Source organism: Esox lucius, chromosome 21 (genome assembly GCF_011004845.1).
Source record: "Esox lucius isolate fEsoLuc1 chromosome 21, fEsoLuc1.pri, whole genome shotgun sequence".
Classification (NCBI taxonomy): domain Eukaryota; kingdom Metazoa; phylum Chordata; class Actinopteri; order Esociformes; family Esocidae; genus Esox; species Esox lucius.
The window spans coordinates 11810334-11830907 of record NC_047589.1 but is presented as its reverse complement, the minus strand read 5'-3'; the positions used below and the strand labels follow the sequence as shown (position 1 = coordinate 11830907).

General features: G+C 47.9%; 1 protein-coding gene across 4 annotated transcripts in view; it reads right to left on the bottom strand.

Annotated features, from left to right (window-relative positions):
* The window catches only part of drosha (drosha ribonuclease III), a 93051-nt gene that overhangs the window by 50898 nt on the left and 21579 nt on the right, over positions 1-20574 (bottom strand). For all 4 annotated transcript variants that reach the window (XM_010905375.5, XM_010905377.4, XM_034289364.1 and 1 more), the window contains exons 16-22: positions 18178-18285; positions 15261-15368; positions 10453-10591; positions 10278-10338; positions 9533-9592; positions 5304-5403; positions 3344-3446 (exon numbers count right to left, since the gene is read on the bottom strand). In XM_010905375.5, the coding sequence (XP_010903677.2) occupies positions 3344-3446; positions 5304-5403; positions 9533-9592; positions 10278-10338; positions 10453-10591; positions 15261-15368; positions 18178-18285 (679 nt within the window). The remainder of the gene's footprint in view (positions 1-3343; positions 3447-5303; positions 5404-9532; positions 9593-10277; positions 10339-10452; positions 10592-15260; positions 15369-18177; positions 18286-20574) is intronic.

Here is a 20574-nt window from a genome sequence, read left to right as displayed (position 1 = left end):
TGCGCTCCAAACATCAGTCTTTGACAGTCACATTAATAACTTCAAATGAATTATTCAAAAAAGCTTAGGCTCTAATCCATCAAATACAAATAAAGCCGGTTTTCCCTGTCTCCTCCCTCCCGTTTCGTTACGGCCCGACCGCCCTCCCAAACCGACGGGCACAAACAGCGCGGGCACATTAACGACAAAATAAACGGAACGAAGAAATAAATGAAACTTTGCCGCCATCGTTGCTGCACAGAAGCTGCTGATTGCATTCCAACATCAAACATCTTAACTATTCAAAACAAGGGGAGGAGGGAGACAAAGGAGGGAGAGAGAGTACAGCGATGAAAGAGGGTTAAAAAAAAGAGCAGGAGAAAATGGGGGGGGGGGCGAACAGAGAGAACTATCCCTCCACTGCCACCATCCGCAGCAATTAACAATGGAGCTGTGCTTGCTCAGTGAATACACCGTCTCTGCATTGTGTAAATCTGATATTCACACGACTGAAAGATAATCCTTTTCTCTCCCCTTTTAAGAAGAAGAGCTTAGAAACTGGAAAGGATAAAGTGACAGGAAAGGAGAGATAAACAGAGAGAGAGAGAGAGATATCGAGGCAAACACAGAGACAGAAAGAGAGGGAGACAGACAGGCATAGTTAGAAAGACAGCCAGAGAGGGAGACAGACAGAAGGAGACAAACAGAGGGAAGATGGAGCTAGGGAGACACACAATGATCCACCATCTGCATGGTGGCGGTGGCTGCTGGCACACTATAATCCACAGATCCACTGTACAAGGAAATTAGGCCCATAAAACAGATCGCAGCTCCTTTCTTCTTTCTGTTCAATTCTTTCCTCTTTTCAAATGGTTCGATAGGATGGAAGGAGAAAGGAAGACGAGGGGGCTTATTAGTCGAGACCTTGGAAAGAGCGGGGGGGGGGGGGGGGGGGGGGGGTTGGGTTGGGTTAGCAAAACGTGCTGCAAGCCCCATCGAATGGGCTGAGGGAGGAACTCTTTCATTTCCAATGACGAAAGGTAAAGGGAGAAAGGAGTGAAAGAGATAGGAGAACGTAGCAGCGAACAGGGCCAAACCAGCCCAAACGAGAATGGCCCATTCCGGCAGGAAGTTAATGACGAGAGATCAAAAAAAGCTCCATTTTCCATTCAACACTTTGAATAATGCAGGGTTGCGGGCGTCCATTTGCATTGCAGATGCGGCTTTGCCCCCCCCCCACCACCCCACATTCTTTACCTCCTCTTCCTCCCTCGCTCCCCGCCACAGTGGCCCTGCCTCCGGGTTAGCAGATATAGACACACTGTGTGTACGTGTGAGCGTGCGCGGGAGCGTGTGCGAGACAGGCGAGTCAGACTGTACATGCAAAGTAGGAGATTATCTGCCGCTTCCTGCGTACTCAGGGATCAAAAGGTCGCCGCGGCGCGTAAACAAATAAAACAAGGGTCACGGAACACATCCGACCGGCGCACAAAGCCGTCTGCTCTGCGCTCCACTCTTCAAATACAGGAGATGGATGTCGGATTTGACATGGCTTCATCCAAAGGACAAATTAAAGATCAGAGAAACGCATCTAACGTGTGATCAGAGAGGGGTATCAAAATTATAAGTCCCAAATTGGGTGACACATCTAAAGAGGAAAAGCAAGTCATTCTCTAGGATAGTGTGTGTGTGTGTGTGTGTGAGAGAGAAAGAGCATGCACGTTGTTGGAGCTGCATGTGTGATATCGGTTTCACACCAAAAGCATGTATAACACTGAGGAATGACATCTACTAGAGAGGAGTAAAAACTCAATGAGAGAGAAAGAGAGAGATAGGAAGACTGAGAAATACAGAGACTGTGAGAGAGAGAGAGAGAGAGAGAGAGAGAGAGAGAGAGAGAGAATGACAACAGAGTGTGAGAAAGAGAAAAACAGGGTGAGAAAGACAGAGAGAGGGTGAGAAAGAGAGACAAGAGAGAGAGAGGGAGGGGGAGAGAGAGGTGTAGGATCAGACGCAACGAGACAGACAGCAAGACAAGAGGGTATTCAGGAGCTCTTGGAGCGAAAGCAGAAATGGAGATGACAGAAGTGTCACAAAAGAAAAGGAACATCAAGACAAGCAATTTCAACGCAGGCACTCGTGTGTGAGTGTGATTGATGGAGTGTGATAGACGGCAGCCATGTCTTTGTGTGGCCCGTCCGGGTCTTTCGGTGGTCCTGTCTGTCTGCAGCAACAAGCTTGTTAATTGACCCACTTATTACACAGAGATTGGGCACAGCAAGAGAGAGACAGGGACAAAGACCGAGAGCCAGGCTGAGAGAGAAAGAAAGACAGAGGGAAGAGCCAAAGAGACCGCATTTTCATTTAATTCAGATTGGTTTTGGTTTATACATACCGTATTATTATCGCTGCCTGAACATGTTTGCTTTTGCAATAGAGGCAACGATCCACCAATAACAGCCCACACTGAATTTAAATTATAATTGAAACAGGGAAAGGGGCAAAGAGAGAGAGAGAGAAGGGGGCAGAGAGAGAGAGAGAGGGCTATAAATTGTGCGACCACAGTGGCAGTCGGTTGCCCTCTCTCGGCGGCGGCGATGACAGCTACAGAACTGCATAGATTAGCACGATAGCGAAGCGCTAACCAGAACGGCCGGAGGCCCCAGGGCCCGCAGACGGAACGAGGAGAGGGACCACTCCGGATCCCCGATGCGACTCAGCACTTTCCCTGAACCGCGTTCGCCTCGCTTCTCATTTCTCTTCTTCCTACTAGTCAGATCTCTTTAAAGCCCGGTTGAGTCCCAAACGCCTCACTGCCCGCCCTCCCCATCCGCATTAAACCGGAGTGAATGGGGAGACCCAGAGGGTCCACTGTCAGAAGCTGTCCATTATGCGCGGGGATAGGGCGAGGTTTGGGACACAGCCCACCGTCTCCTATCAGCGGAGGAATGGGTTGAATTGGTTCAATCAGGATGGCGATAAGATGGAAAAGTTGCCGACATCGCACACTCTCAGGAAGCGACTGTAGCTTAGCTATCCTACTGCTGCCTGCAGCCCTGGGGTGAGAGACAGACGAGGCTCCCTATGGAGAGATTAATATGTCTGTGTGTGTGTGCATAAACACAGAGTCACGGTGTAGGGGGTCGTAATTAAAGTGTAGACTCCAATCTACTCAGACAAATGGCTAGTGAGACGAATAGCTTGTGTGTGTGTGTTGCTCCAGTGACGGCCTGTCCAGCCAGAGGTCAAAGCCCATCTCTAGAGAGGGATCAATAAAGCTGCTTAATGTGACTGAGGCCCTGCTGGAAGCTACTTACACAACACTGACACAAAGGAGCACAAACAGGCGGCGATCCACACTCACCTATGAGCGCTTCGAAGCAGTTGGCCATGGCGTGTCTCAGGTCGGACTCCCGGCAGAGGTCGGGCCCGTGGGCGTACAGCATGAAACGGTCCAGCTCCAGTTTCTGGAAGACACACAGAAAGACAGGCGCCGTCACGACCCGTTGCCGCGGGACACCGGCGGACTCGCTCCCGACGCTACTTCCGGGCTAGCTTCACCCGCCCCCACGCAAAGTTAAACCCACGCGATAACGGGGAGCTAACGACCCGATCCTTGTTGTACGTTAACCGCCGGTTGTGGCTTAATGCGCTCTTTTGTAACGACATGTTGACCGATTTGATGTCGACTCGATTCAAAGACGGGCGAGGGGAGAGAATTAGAATCGTGCGACGGTTCACAATCTGCCACCAGGGAGAGGCTCTGTACTGCTTTGCCAGGCACTCGGCTACAGCGCCTGCACGTGCACACACACGCGGTCCTGAGCAGAGAGACAGATGTGGCCGTGTTTTGTCCAGCAGCGCTCAGCTGCATCAAAGGCCACCCGTTTCCTTATATAATGCACTACTTTTGACTAGGGCCCATATAGGAAACACAGAGTCATTTGAGAGGCTCACAGGTGCACTGGAAAGAGGTGATGATGCTGTCAACAACAAGGAAGAAAAAAAAAAACACTTGCTTTCCTACTGCAATCCTATTGGCCAGGGATCCCAGGGTTCTAGTCAGAAGACGACAGCATTTTCATCATAAAACCGCCTGATCTTACAATGAAGAGCGACACAGGCAAGCCTCTAAATTGTCTAGTCCCATTTATTAGAATTCTTTACAGAAAGTACAGCACGCAATAATAGCACGCGAACAAGAATAATTTATTTAAACTGCATTAATATGCGCCAGCAACTTCAGAGCATTCATTAATTAGCAACCCAAATTGCTGATGATCGCTCGGAATTCGGGGAGCGAGTGAGAATCCTATTAACTACTGACTCGCTGCTCGACTTCCGAGACTTACAAGAGAAGCGCCGGCTTACGCCTGTCAATTTCGCAATATATTTTTCAAGAGATAATTACAGGCGTCCTAGTGCAGAGACAGTAGATGCATCGCCGGCTTAAGAAGAAAAACTGGTAAACAAATCGGCAACCGTTGCATATTGTACCGCACTCCCATTCCAGCGAGCGGCAAATTGAAACGAGCCAAAGCGAGGCGGCGTCCCCAAAGGAAAGTGCCCTGTTTCCTATCAACGGGCACTACTTCCTGCCGGGGCCAGCGGAGCAGCGGTCGGACGTAGCACACTGCGCGGGAGAAGGTTGCCGTTTGGTGCTCAGCCAGAGACAGTGCTAATACAAACGGAGTCAGGCAGCTGCATGGTATTCAGCGGGGAGCGACATGAAAGATTACAGATTTAATTGCTTTTCTCCACATCACAGGAAGATTATTGTAGTGTTCTCTCTCTAACAACAGTGCCTGTAGTATGGCAGGAGGAATCGCGCTTGGCAATGCTTAGCTGCCACAGGAGAGGAGCGAAGAGGGGGTAGAGGCGGTGGTGGTGGTTTGCGTGCGTGCGCGCACATTCGGGCGTGTTGTTGGCAATGCGTCGCCGCCGCGGGAGAAGAACCTCACGGAGAGATGGAAGTTGGAAACTGGAGTGTGTTAGAAACATCTGGTCCCAGGGGAACCTGTAACATTACTACTTGCCTTTAGAATAACAACCTTTTAACTCCAATTAACAGGAGAGAGACAGACAGAAAAACAGACAGACAAACTCATCCAACTCCCATGTGTATCCTTACCGGGCAGTCATAAAAGACGCTGAAACAATGAAAACAGGTTTTCCATCATTCGCTGAAGAGAACGCTCTCAGATGAGCGCCATAAACTTGAGACACTAAATTTAAACATAGTTTCAACAGACTATCTCCAATGAACACGGCTGTTAATGTTAACTTTCTGTCTGGGAAATTGGCCCTAAAATAAAAAAGACCACCTTTGCTAACATGGCCAGGTGCTGGTTCTGTACAATGGCTGTTCTGTAGGTGGCCAGACCTCCTTCTTCCAGGCTTGGGAACAGGTAGTACAGATGGACACTGTGGAGACAGGAAGCACACAGACACAGCCGTCAGACGCACATTGGCAACAGACAGGTCCAGCTGAATGCAGGCAACCAAAGAACTGTTAGATCCAAGATGGCCCCCGAGGGGGTCACAGATCACCAGCTGTGCGCAGGCGACCAAAGACACGTTCTATTCAAAATGGCTGACTATGGGTCACAGTCGCGGAACCACAGCTGTGTGCGGGCAAACGGCCAGCCCCCATTTTCATTACTGTTGTTTGTCCACTTTCTCCGACACTGCGGACCAAAAACGTTCCGTCTAAATTACAATCGGCTGTCCGTTTCAGACGTCTCCAAATGAACGACGCGTACAAGACCAGGTGGTGTGGGTTTTTTCCTGATTTGGGTCAGGTCAATCTGTCAAGACCCCGTGATAAAATCTGTACTAATAGCAAACTTGCAACTCGATACTGACAAGGGACAACAAACTAGTTAGCCACTAGAGCATCTTAAAAAAAGGTTACTAGCTCGAAACCGAGAGCTCCCCGGGTGCTCATCTTGGCAGCTCATAGCACCTCTCCAATTCGGAGGGGCGGGGTTAAATGCGAAAGGCAAATCTCAGATGAACTGTGTGCATCAAATTGCCACATTTTCACAATCCTGTCCTAAAAGTTGAAAACATGAATTTCACGGTCGGTCGCGCAAGCTGGCATAAACACACAATCACTTTTTTGCTGTTGCATTGAATAAATAAATAAATCAGCATCTAGACCTAACGATGAAAGACTAGCAGTGAGCGGAGAGACTCATCTTATTTGTACTGGATATAGCCTAACAGTTTCAAAGACTACCATTCCCCACTGGGATTCTCCAGGCTGCATAGGCCTCCGGTACGTGGGTGTTTATGACGAGTCCCGAAAAATATAAAGAGAAAATGGATGGGTGGAGGTAAGGAAGGGGTGAATGGTGAGACTAGGGATCCAAAGGGGAAAAAAAGGTCTTTACATATCATCTTTGTGTTTAAAAAAGATAATAATTGCACACTACTGTTCAAAAGTTTGGGGTCATTTAGAAATGTCCTTGTTTTCAAAAGAAAAACAAATTGTCTATTCAAATAACATCAAATAATCAGCAACCATCAGTCCAGCGTTCCAAAACTGTGTCTCACATTGTGTGACTCAAGTTCATCATTTTAAAATGAATTATGTCATTTGTAATTTTTGCTATTTTATAAGCACATCTGAAAACGTGTTTACTGATTAAAGCAGCAATAAAACTGGCCTTATTTAGACTAGTTGAGTATCAGGAGCATTAGCACAGGCTCAAAATGGCAAAAAAACTAATAACTATCTTCTGAAACGTGTCAGTCTATTCTTGTTCTGAGAAGTGAAGGTTATTCCAAGTGAGAAATTGGCCAGAAAGAGAAGATCTTGATCAATGCTGTGTACTACTCCCTTCACAAAACAGTGCAAAATGGCTGTAACCAGGATAGAAAGAGGAGTGGGAGGCACAACTGAGCCAGAGGACAAATAAAGAGTGTCTAGTTTGAGAAACAGACGCCTCACTGGTCCTCAACTGGCAGCTTCCACAAAGCACCCGTCTCAACATCAACAGTGAACAGGCGACTCTGGTATGCTGGCCTTCTAGGCAGAGATGCAAAGAAAAAGCCATATCTCAAACGGGCCAATAAAAATAAAGAAATTAAGATGTATAAAAGAACACAGACACTGGACAGAGGAAGACTGGAAACAAGTTTTATGGACAGACAAATGTAAGTTTGAGGTGTTCAGATAACAAAGAAGACCATTTGTTAGACGCAGACCAAATGAAAAAATTATGGAGCAGTGCTTGATGCAATCTGTCAAGCACAGTGGAGGTAATGTGACGGTCTGGGAGTGCTTTGGCCGGGTAAAGTGGTGGATTTGTACAGGGCAAAAGGGATCTTGAAAAAGTAAGGCTATTACTTCAATGTGCAACCCAATGCCAGACCTTGTGGACGGCGCGTGGTTGGAGCCAATTACCTCCAACAACAGGACAATGACCCAAAGCACAGCTATGCAAAAACTACTTGGGGAAAAAGTAGTCAGCTAGTATTCGGTCTTGAACGGAGTGGCCAGCGAAGTCACCGGATCTCAACCCTGTTGAGCTGTTGTGGGAGCAGCTTGACCGGATGGTACATAAGAAGTGCCCATCAAGCCAATCCAACTTGTGGAAGGTGTTTCAGAGAGCATGGGGTGCTCTTCAGATTACCTCAACAAATTGAAAACTAGAACGCCAAATGTCTGCAAGGCTTTACTAGCTGCAAATGATGAAAATGTTTGAAGGACACAATTATTATTTCTATAAAAAAATCATTATTTCTAACCTTTTCAATGACTATATTTCCTATCCAATTTGCCATATTTCCTATTCAAATTAATTTAATGTATGTTTTCAGGGAAAACAGGGACATTTTTAAGTGACCCCACACTTTTCAACGGTAGTGTAGAATATTTTTATATTACAGGAAATGCAACCCCATGTCTGTGGTGAATGGACGGAGAGTCAAATGACTGTGAGAGCTCTCAAGACCAATGAAATGCCTCATCTCAATTCAGCTTGCTTGCTCTATTACTTTCACGCTTCAATAGTCTATATCCTTGGCGCCTAGTATTCCAGTGCAGGCCAGCGGACAGCATTGCAGTGAGGTCGGAAAGAAGAGACGGAGTTGGAGAAAGTGAGTGAGTTGGGAGGAGGGGGGGGGTCTAGCCCAGGTGAGGGAGGGAAAGTGGTGCAGAGCTAAGAGAAGGTGGTTAGCTGAATTGGCTCCCTAAGTTAATTAGACAAGTGAGTGATACGAGGTGCACGGGCCACACTGGTTTTTACTGAACGCTTACATCAGAAGCTAAGCGCTGGAAAGACCCTGGTTAAAACCAGAACCCTGGAAAGACCCTGGTTAAAACCAGAACACTGGAAAGACCCTGGTTAAAACCAGAACCCTGGAAAGACCCTGGTTAAAACCAGAACACTGGAAAGACCCTGGTTAAAACCAGAACACTGGAAAGACCCTGGTTAAAACCAGAACACTAGAAAGACCCTGTTTAAAACCAGAACACTAGAAAGACCCTGTTTAAAAACGGGACACTAGAAAGACTGTTTACACCAAGAACACTTGAAAGACCCTGTTTAAAACCAGAACACTGGAAAGACCCTGGTTAAAACCAGAACACTGGAAAGATCCTGGTTAAAACCAGAACACTAAAGGGAATAGGTTGTCATTTGGAAAGCAGACCACCCGCTGGGTTATATACCGTGAACGGATGTGCCCGTCCCCCTCTACAGTTTCTTACCAATGCTTGCAGTTCCAGATAGTTCCATTTAAGGCCATGAGTTAATGCTGAAATAAAAGTCTTGCATCACATCACCGACAGCAAAAGGTTAGTTTAGAAAAACAGACAGGAAGAAGTAAAAGAGAGAAGAAAAAAAATCTCCTACCTGAGAAAGTTTACATTTACAGATGGAGCTAGCCCCCTTTACCTCAACCCTCTCATTCCTTCCCTGTGAGAATTGAGGCACGGGAACTTCCTAATGAGCTACACTGGGCTAACCCTGGTGTTTCCTTCTCTCTCCCCGTACCTTTCTGTGTAAAGGAAGGGCCTGAGTCACAAGTGGCGCCCTAGTCCCAACAAAGCGCCCTAAATTCGATCAGTGAAGCACACTCCCTTTGAATAGGAACCAGCAGGGCTTCAGTCCGGGCAGTGCACTACGAAGGCGGCAGTGTGCCATTTGGACTGCTGCCAATGTAACTAGGTAGGGAGGTAGCGACTGACTGACTGACTGACTAAGTCGGCGTGGTAATAATTGCTCTATGTAATTAGCGGTGCGCCAGGGCCACAGCGGACCCCTCTCACCTGGGAGTGACTCAGTCAATAACACGGCGGAGCTTTCGCACTGCTAATTGCTAGTTGTCACGGAACATTCCGGCAGGGCCCCACGAAAAGGGCTACTGTGAAATTACAGCCCAATCCCCAATTACGGGGGAAATCACAGTCTAGTGTAGGGGAAATGGGGAGGCGGGGGTGGGGGGGTGGGGGTTCTCCTCCGCCATGTTCGATTAGTGGAGGCGTCTGTCAGAACAGGGGGAATGAGGAGAGCAGGCGGGTGCTGACGGGTGCGAATCTCACCTGGTGAGAAACTCCACGACGGCGTCGCCGAGGAACTCCAGACGCTCGTTGTGATTGATCCTGGAAGAAAGTGAGGGAGAAAACAGAGCGAGGGGAGGAGAGGGGAGATCCAAGGGAAGGGAGAGGGGAAGGCGAGAGATATTTAATAGGCATTTCACTTCATCGTACATCAGACATAGACACAGAAACCACGTCTGACACAATCCGACAAAAATCACGTGCGAAAATCCGATTGCGAAACGTGACCTATACTGACCCGAAGCAAGTTGATTGATTCTGTTCAAGTTTATTCTGTCTTTGACATCAGCAGATCTATAACACACGTTTCGCAGCACAACCTGCAAAGTTGTACTGGAATAGAAAAAGCCCCAGCACCAACAACCTGTGTTGGCAACATCGATACCTACATTTGGACGTATTAGGTGGGAAGCGCTGTTCTGTGAACAGTGGTTTTGCGTTTGTTAATACTCCAGTGTTGAAGTTAAGGTTAGGAGTGAGATTACACAAAAAAAATGGTTCAAGTTAGATAATGTGCCAGTGTGGTTAAGGTTAGGGGCAGGGTGAGAAAAACAAAAAGTATTGCGCTTGTGATTTGCAAGCACATTAGACCACCACTTCCTATCAAAACTTGACTTCATTTAAAGCCACACAGGAATATTAAAGCCCCTAGAGGCCACACATGTGTATTACACACAGTTTGACATATCAGCAAGGCTCAGAGTTCCCTATGGATACTTAGAGCTACCTGGATGGAGACGGATCGTCTTGACCCAGGCGAGACATGATGTTGATCAAGGTGTTGATTCCTGACAAATCAGAGACAGGGTGGTTAGACAGCATAGAACATAGAAAGGTAACATCCGCCAATACCGAGACATACATTGACTACGACTGTGTGCGTTTGAAAAGTAGATACCCACCCTTTTTCCTCATGTACATGTGATGGACCTTCCGGTCTCCATATTTGGGCTGCCGGATGCCGCAGTTGGACAGGGAGTTGCGGGCGTGGTCTGGGTTCATGCCAAAGTTCAGGTGGTGGCTGGGATGAGTCATGGCCAGCTGGAGACAGAGGAACAAATGGAGAACTGAGAAAGGGGATATTTGCCACACAAGGCTGTTAACCAAAGCCGTCTGTATTGGAGAGGCGTGGAGATGCGAGGGGCGATTCCACTGGAGTGCATTTCTCAGCGGTAGAACATCGGAGTTCGGGGTTGGCTGTTGCTGAAGTTTGATCACAGCGCCACGACGGACACATATGGAATAAATGACACCCTGGCCCACAATCGCGGAAGACCTGAAAGGCAACCTATGTTGATCAACCCATCCGGGCGAAAACGAACCACACACACACACACATCCCTTCCCTCATGTCTGTGATATGAACACGGCCAACTGGGGTTTGGCTTTCTCCCTCTCTATACATCAGCGTCCTACACTACCAATGTGTTCGGTTGAGACAGGAACATCTAAACAGCGTGGCCTGTCTGAAAGAAACATCGTCATCCGAGGAGAAACTGGGGGGACGGTGGCTGTAGCAGAGCTCAGTAAGACATGTCGAGCATTAATCAATCTAACATTATCAAAAATGTAGCTACTCTCAGCGAAAAAAAGAAAATCTCCCTCCAACTCATCTCTCCTCTCGCTGGGTTTCAAATGCTTGTCTTCTTTCCACCAACTTAAACCCAATTTCAAGCTCCAATGAGATGGAGATAGATATATATTTATATATCTACACATGTAAAACTTTGAGAGGGGCTTTCGATATTTAGCGTTGCGCCAGACGCCGCCGGGGCTGTATCCTTCAGCAGAAACAAATTCAGCAAGAAATATATTCTTTCTTTTAACATAAAAGGAACGGAACGGCTGTCAATAGTTTCCTGAGAACTACTCGACACCGTCTGGCACTCTGCTGACAGGTTGACACAAAACGACTGGCACTTGAAATTCTAACTCAGCCCTGTTGAACAAACAGACAAATGCCAGGGCCTGTCAACCAAGCCCTAAAACGGCACACTAGGCCGCAGTGGGAACAAAGGGCCCGAACGCAGGGATTAGAGTGCAATTTGGCACCCAACCAACAGGTGGTTAAGCTACTACTCCGAGGTCTTGTATTGAAAGGCCCAGATAAGCATGATCTCAATGACACTTCCTGAATAGGACATCGGGAGGACCCTCTGACGGTGTGAACACTGAGATAATGCCCTTTCTGAGTGAGAACAGATTCAATTCTAATTATTGTCACTTTTTCATAACGCCCACGTGATCAGACTGAGCATTTCAAGGCCAAGAGACGTTCAGGTAAATACATTATTAAAAACACATTGGTTTTCCGTGAATAAGCCAATTTCAAAATGGAAATCACGAGAGCTCCAAAAAGTCCAGAGAAAAGTGTGCAAGGTGTCAAAATACGTTGTCATAAACACTACAGGAGCATTACCGAAAACACTAGCCAGGGGCCGTCCCTCCCGTTTCAGTAGCGTGGGACGGCCTCCTCCCAGACAGGACGCTCGTCTGTCAACGTCACGAGTGCATCGAGTATGGGCATTGGGACGAGCTGATCTACTGGCCTCTGGACAGCCTCCGGCAGATCCATGATTCACAATGATGATAACTCAGGAGGAAGTGGGCCTTTGTTCTCTTCACAGCGCGCCCACGTGATCCTGGGGCCAGAGGGGAAGATGGTCGGGTACGGTTTGAAACACGAGAGAGACGAGATGCTCCCATTCAGACACAGTCAAACGGATAAGCAGCAACGCCTTTTATTCTCGGCTCCCGATCAATGCAAAGATTGTCGTTTTCAACCGGAGCCCGCGCTGTCATGACTTCAGAAACACGGAGAAAAGCGCCCGTTAGACTACTTTAAATGGCAGCGGAAGTTGGATGTGCGAGCACCCGACCCGACGTGTCACCGGCGTCAGGGAACTGAACGCACGGACACACACGGGGACCGAGATGACATCCAAGATGGGGCTGTTGTAGTTGTTCACTTGAATTATTGAGGCCCTTTGGGCCGTCTCTGTTCCTGTCAGCGTAGGTTGGGCGAGTGAGGGGCGGTGGAGGGAGGAGGGGTGTAGAGGAGGCGGTGGAAAGAAGAGAAGGGAAGATCCTGGCCCGGCGCTTCAATGTCCCCAAATGGTCACAGAATCTTTAAACAAGCATCCTTCAGAAAAGGATCTAGAGCTCCCCCACAGGACTGCCAAGAGAACTGCAGGCCAGGTACTGTTGAGGTTACTACAATGTTTTACAGTGGTTCTTCTGTGTTTCAGCCTCTCCGCCAGCCAGTCAGCCAGAATAGCTGTCTGCAACCGTGCTTAAGGCAGGCACAGAACAGTGTCGGGGGTGTATCCAGCTATTGCGGGGGTAGACCTTTTGCCACAGCAAAGTCTGGACCCTCTCCGTCTCTGTCGACAGGCCTTTATCAACCAGAGCCAGAAACACATACACAATATAACAGCGGTGTTTGATGAAGCGGGAGCGCTGAGTGGGAGGCAGACACATCCCCTCAACTGCTCAAATCACAGCATGATGGTAGCCTAGCAATTTCAATGGACTCTGAGATCAAACCGTGGACCACGGTTGTTATGAAGGAGTGGCTTTGGATTGGAAGGCCAAACACACACACACACACAGCATTGCTGTCTAAACAACTCAAAGAAGCACAAACACACTACATGCAGCGGTGGGAGGGCCAGAGTCTCTGTCCTCACTGTGTCCTTTGTTCTATCCATGTCTCCCGCCATTCTATCCATGTCTCCCGCCATTCTATCCATGTCTCCCGCCATTCTATCCATGTCTCCCGCCATTCTATCCATGTCTCCCGCCATTCTATCCATGTCTCCCGCCATTCTATCCATGTCTCCCGCCATTCTATCCATGCCTCCCGCCATTCTATCCATGCCTCCCGCCATTCTATCCATGCCTCCCGCCATTCTATCCATGCCTCCCGCCATTCTATCCATGCCTCCCGCCATTCTATCCATGCCTCCCGCCATTCTATCCATGCCTCCCGCCATTCTATCCATGCCTCCCGCCATTCTATCCATGCCACCCGCCATTCTATCCATGCCTCCCGCCATTCTATCCATGCCTCCCGCCATTCTAACCATGCCTCCCGCCATTCTAACCATGCCTCCCGCCATTCTAACCAAGCCTCCCGCCATTCTAACCATGCCTCCCGCCATTCTAACCATGCCTCCCGCCATTCTAACCATGCCTCCCGCCATTCTAACCATGCCTCCCGCCATTCTAACCATGCCTCCCGCCATTCTAACCATGCCTCCCGCCATTCTAACCATGCCTCACGCGTCTTAACTATGCCCTGTGTCCTTGAATCGGTGTCCTAGCTTGGCCCGATGGACACGTTCGTCTTGCATGACGATGACGAGGTCTTCTTTGTGTGAGGGTGAAATCAATAATGGCCGACCCCTCGAGGCTAAGTGTTGGATAATTCACACAGAGGATGCCACGATGAAACCACCATGACTTGTCAGGCCGGTTGGCCTTGTAGAGTGCTCTGCCGTCATCCTGCCAAAGCGCTGTATAAAGAGGGGGAGTGAGTGTGTGTGTATGGGAGACAGCTTGAGAGAGGAGGGAGGGCTCTAACTAGAATCAGGGGTTTATATTCAATACTGACTATGAAAGGGATTCATCATTATCACAGAAAGCATCGTACACCGCCTATTACACACACACTGACAGCCCAAGGTCACCGCGCATAGAAAACGCAAGAACAAAATTTTATTTCACAGGGCCTCAGTAAATATACATTTCTTTAAATAAGTTGTCTTTAAGAATAATTTTTAAGTGGCATGAACATGACCAGTCCTATGGTTTTTATCAGACGATATGTTTGTGCAAAAATGAAAGAAATTGGCGCACTTGCTTCACAAGTACCGCAAACCGTCCTAACGGGAGAAATAGCGCACCTCCGCTACAGCACGAAGCCATCGGGCCAAAAACAGTATGACATGCTGAAATTAGAGGGGCTCTATCGCACTAACCCTCGATCTGAGATCGATCCTTCTTTCCACTGGAGCGTGTCTCGGTCAAATGAATGATCAATACTGAAATACTTCATTTAATTTAAAAAGTCTTTAAGGCAGACCGGGCTGGTTGGGTCTGCCCACGGCACCATGGGCCTGACGAACATACAAACACACCGAAAGGGCCCTGAGTGAAAGATCATGGGCAAACAACCTCTTAAAAGGGAGAAATCTGCAGTTCTTACATTCACCGTACCTGAATGAAACACATCATCCACTGACTCCCGGATAAAACGACTTTAACCAGACCGGGAAACTGTATTCTTCACACCACGGTTGATCAGGCTTTGATCAGGCCATGAATTGGGAATTGGCTGCATTTCACCAGCCCAATCCGCTCAGCGTTTTACCAAACAGCCCATCGCTGCTTTAAGCCCTGAATCCAACACATTCATTTCTAAATATCAGACTCTGCCTGACAGCTGTCCAATAACGCTACAGGCAACACTGAGGCAGAGCGAGGCTAATTCTGAGCAAGAGCGACGAGGTCTGAGAGGCTGCGGCTCCAATGGGAGGGCCATTACGTGGAGTGGAATTCTGGAGAGCGCCATTACAGCGCGTGTTCGCACTCACGTCCACCCTGAGGCTCGCCGGCCGCTTCAGGCCCATGGGCGACTCGCTGAGTGACTTGATTACCGCTGTGTGTCCTCACCTGACTAATTCATGGGGTGGCGCGTGTGTCTCACCTGTAGTAGGCAGCGCTCCTTGAAGACATAGCCAATCAGCTTGTCCAGGTGCTTCAGGCACTGGTGGTAGCGAATGTGATGAGTTAACACCGGCAGCATCATGGCGTGCTGCGAGGAGAGACGGACAGGGTATGAAATGAGAGATGTAGAAATGTACAGTGAGGGATGAGGGTGGACGATACAAGGGAGAGGTGGAGAGAGAAAGTTAATCATTATTTATGAAGTGGTGCTTTGCAAGAGAGGGAGAATATGATCAAATGATCAAAAGCCTAATGAGTGTGTGTGTGTGTGTGTTAACCGTGCAGAGAAATTAGTTGCGGTGGAAATTCACATTTTGACACGGACAAATCAGGACCCGTCATTCAACATGTTGACACAAACGTGACTCGGCAGTAACTAAAAGCGCAGACTTCACCCAAGTTGGGTTAAGGGTGAAAGGGCAGAATGGAGGGAAGCAGTTACAGAGAAAGAGAGAGAGCAAGAGAGAGAAGTGGGAAAAAGCTAGAGAGAAAGACCGAAAGCTTTAGACAACAGATGGGAAGACTGTATATTGGCAGTTTATTTCGTTTTCCCTCAGTTCCTCCAGGCAGGGGGCGGAGGTGTGGGTGATAGTGGAGGCATGTCGTTTATGATGCTGGGAACTGATCCTGGTGGCTTCGGAGTGGGTGGGGGCGCCCACAGATGAGACCAGACACTCAGCTATGTGATTGTCATGTTTGTGGCCACTGTGTAGCTGTCATTCAGAACGCAATTCATTTTATTTTATTTTTTTAAATGTTGAGAGAGAAAGCTACAGTGTTGCACTTGAATACGCGACTCAAGAAAACCACTTCAGTACAAAAACAACAGCGCCTTACTGTAGCAACCGAGGTGTATTTAGTTGTTACTTAGAGGGACAAGGAAAGTTAGTTTCATGTATATGTTTTACATAAATGTTACTATTCCTAGAGGCTTGGCATTCCATGTTTAGGCACAGCATACAGCTATTCCTCCGTTGCCATGGTGACGGATAAGGTACTAGACACGACCACCCTGGGACGTTGCTTCATAACACCAGCTACCCCAAGGTCAGGTTGTTAGATGGTGGGAATCAGAGGAGAGAGAGAAACTAACACTGGCTAGGAAAAGTGATTGTAACATCTGGAGACATGTACTATGCCTGCTGAAAAGACATCGAAGAGGCGTCTATCCCTGATTCATTCTTTCACCTGGGCAAATCAACATGAACAGCTATTAGCCTAGTGGTTAAAAAGACAAACATTAGCATCACATCACATAGTGGTATATTAACTGTGGACCCGCTACACTTGCTTATTGCAACAGGTACAAATTGTAATTTATGCCAATGAAGCAATCTGAATGGCCAAGTCAGCATGACTGAGCGAGAAGATTAGGGTCACCAATGCGTGCTATTATTCGAGGAACGAAGACTGGACAGGAGAAGAGTGGACGGCGGTGTCGGGTAAAGCACAAAAAACCTGATAACGCAGCGCCATTGTGTAAGAACAGGCCGAGCCGCGCGTTTTAATTAGCGCTACTAGGGGCGTGGCTAGGGCCTGGGGGCTTCGTCGGGGCCCAGGGACCCCACGGGTCAGTTAAATGAGCGGTGCTGCTCGATCTCGTTCGCCCCTCTTTATCCCTCCCTCTCAGCGCCAGAGATCGGTTTGCTCCCCCCGCCGGTTATCCTCACGCTCTCTTCATCCTCGCCTCGCCTCTATCGGCGCTAAGCACTAACCCACAATGCCCCACCAATGATCAGTCAGGCCAACCCCAGCACCCGGACCGCCCACCCACCGCCCACGGTGTGGACCCGGCGCCTCGCCACAGGGCATGGCCACACCACTCCGAGGCCTCATTAACCAGCCAATTAACAAAGCAGGAGCATGTCTCGTTGTCTCGCCGGACTCCCTTAAATGAAGCTACTGCCTTCCTGTCTGTCTGCCTGGCTGACTCATAGATAGCATAGACCCACTCCAAGACCAATTTACTCACTGGATAGGAGTGTGCATGCAGGGGCTAGCACTGTGGATGTTTTCCCTGGAGAATGTACGTATATGTGTTCGTGTGTGTGTGTGTGTGTGTATGCATGATTACATTTATAGTACAGTGTGTTTGTGTGTAGGGTAAGGAATTAAATGTGAATGTGTGTGCAGGGCAAAGAATGTGTGTGTGTGTGTGTGTGTGTGTGTGTGTGTGTGTGTGTGTGTAGACACATGCGCGCGAGTGAGCTAGAACAAAACAGAAGGGAAATTGTTGGTCCACAATGTCTTTAGGCATTCCCCCACACTGATGAGTCCCGGTGTAGACCAGATGCCCCCACTAAGACGGGGAAAACAAACGGTCTCAAGGTTTTTGTTGGCTGTTCCACACTAAGGAAAATGCAATATCCTGTCGAGTGGTTAGGTTCATGGGTAAATGCACAACAGTGTACATGACCAGTAAGGTTTAGGACTATGGCTAGGTTAAACATATGTGTAGTGTTTAGGGCTGCGTGAGTTGGGCTGTGTGTGTGTGTGTGTGTTTCGGACTAAACATGACGGGTAAAACATTTCCCCAAACTTTGGACTAATAAAGACAAGTTGACTACCGGGGACATTATTTTAGAATAAGCAAAAGTAGGATCAAGGGCAATCAACTTTGATGTCCCCATTTAGACAGCTAAGTATACAAATGTGTGTGTGTCTGTCTGGGTGTGTGTGTCTGTGTATAAGATTGGGCTGGGATGTCGTCAGCAGAAGCCTCCAGCAACCGGCCACATGTCAGCCCTTAACAAGGCCCTGTTTGCTATGCACGGCTGATGAAACACCACAGGTGGTAGCGTAAAGAGCAGTGTGTGTCTGTCTGGGGCTTGGGGTGGATGTGTGTGTGTGTGTGTGTGTTTTTGGGGGGCGGCTGCGCAGCGGCCTCTCCTGCATACCTGACAGACGTCGGAGCGGATGCCGGTCTTCCAGAAGCCCTGGCTGCTGAGCTCCACTGTAACCTCGCGCCGCATGGTGTTCTTCTGCCGGATCTTCTGCAGCGCTTCCTGTTGGAACATGCATGCATTATTGAGGCCGGCGCAGGTAAGCGCAGGCACGGCGGCGCGACACTCTGAAGACCTCCCCCACCAACAAACACCTGATTGATCTGCCGGGTTAGCGCAGTCGCTACAGGGGGACTACCGCCCGACTTCACGCCACACACTGTTACTTGGAGAGGCACACAAAAACAGGTGTACAAAACGAACACACGGAGCACTAACAGACAGGCAGGCGCACGCGCACACGCACACGCACACGCACACGCACACGCGCGCCGTTGCTTCCTTCCCACTTCACTCTTCAGGTAGTGCTCCGAGGCCCCGGCAACGCATGACAGACAGGCACACGGACACAGCGGAAGCCGTCGACAGCTCCACCAGCTCTGGCTAATTGAGGCTTTGCAATGGGGCATCATGGCAGCTGGCGGTGTGTTGAAGGTGTCTCTGTTAGAGCGCCTGGTTGTGTTTGTTTGTGTATGTGCACGTGCCAAAGCTTGGATTCCAATCCCGGGCAGCGTGCCGGGAGGCATCAGGGTTTCCATTAGGACATGCAGCTAGTGCTAGCTGAAAAACACACACACGTGTTGGTCTAGAAATCCCCAAAATCCCTCATTATAGGGCTGAAGTGTCTGCCCTGCCGCAGAGCAGACAGCTGCTCACAACCCAACAGGGAGGTTGAAGTGTGGTCAGGCCAGGGGGCAGCACCAGAGACCCGGTATATATCGGGTGTCCAATCAAAAACATATCTTTTGAAAAACTGTGTCAAAATGTGTTGATATTTTTCTTAGGAAAACAACAGGAAGGGGGACTTGGTGTGTCATCGGCAATTAAAACTATTTTAATTTCACATGGTGTATGGTTTTAAGGCCCTTTCCCGTTTTTTCATAAAAAATATTGAAATACATCAACAATTTTCAGTTTATTATGTGACAGCTGAAGAAAAATAGCCCCAAAGCATGATGCTGTCACCACCATGCTTCACTGTGGGTATGGTGTTCTTTGGCTGATGGCATGTGTTGTTTTTGCGCCAAACATACCTTTTGGAATTATGGCCAACATTTTTAACCTTGGTTTCATCAGACCATAACACATTTTCCCATACGCAATTGGGAGACTTGATGTTTGTTTTTGCAAACTTCAGCCAGGCTTGGATGTTTTTCTTTGTAAGAAAATGCTTCCGTCTTGCCACCCTACCCCATAGCCAATTCATATGAAGAATTCGGGAGACTACTGTCACATGTAGCACACAGCCAGCACTTGCCAGAAATTTCTGCAGTTCCTTTAATGTTGCTGTAGGCCTCTTGGAAGCCTCCCTGACCAGTTCTCTTCTCGTCTTTTCATCAATTTTGGAGGGACGTCCAGTTCTTGGTAATGTCTCTGTTGTGCCATATTTTCTCCACTTGATGATGACAGTTGATGATGATTCACTGTGTTCCACAGTATATCTAATGCTTTGCAAATTCTTTTGTACCCTTCTCCTGACTGACATCTTTTAACAATGAGATCCCTCTGATGCTTTGGAAGATCTCTGCGGACCATTGCTTTTGCTCTGAGATGCAACTAAGAAAACGTCAGGAAAATCCTACTAGAACAGCTGAACTTTGTGATTAAGCCGTCACTTTAAATGATGGCAGGTGTGTAATGACTTCTATTTAACTTGAGTTTGAATGTGATTGGTTAATTCTGAACACAGCCACATCCCCAGTTGAGTGGGTGGGCACACTTATGCAACCAGGTTATTGTAAGGTTTTTATTTTTCCCCCTCAAAGATTTCAGTTTGTTTTTCAATTGAATTGTTCACATTAAAAGAGGAAAAAGTTCTGACATGATTTATCTTTGTCTTATTCTTTTATATCACAAAAACATGGCAATTTAACATGGGTGTGCAGACTTTTTATATCCACTGTATTTTTTTTTCCAGCCCATGTGTCAATCATTAAATAGAAATAATAAGCATTACATCTATCGGAGGCATTATTTTGGTCCTATTTTAGTGTACTGTTGACATATTCATTTGAAATTCCCGTCCTTCTAAGAAGAAAAAAAACAAGCATATTAACTTCTGTGAAGGTCACGTAGCACTGAACGTATACCACGGTTTGATTTTGAAGACTTTTACATTTAATTAAGCTGGTGTCAGGAAGGTTTAAGATTCGCACAGTACGTGGAACTAACCAAACTACAAACAGAAACATGTAACAGGTCCAATCCCGCATTGCATTGTCAGGAGAGCCCAGCTCTTGTAATTGCACGAAGTAGGTCACAAAATCAACCTTTTTATTTCTTCATATAATT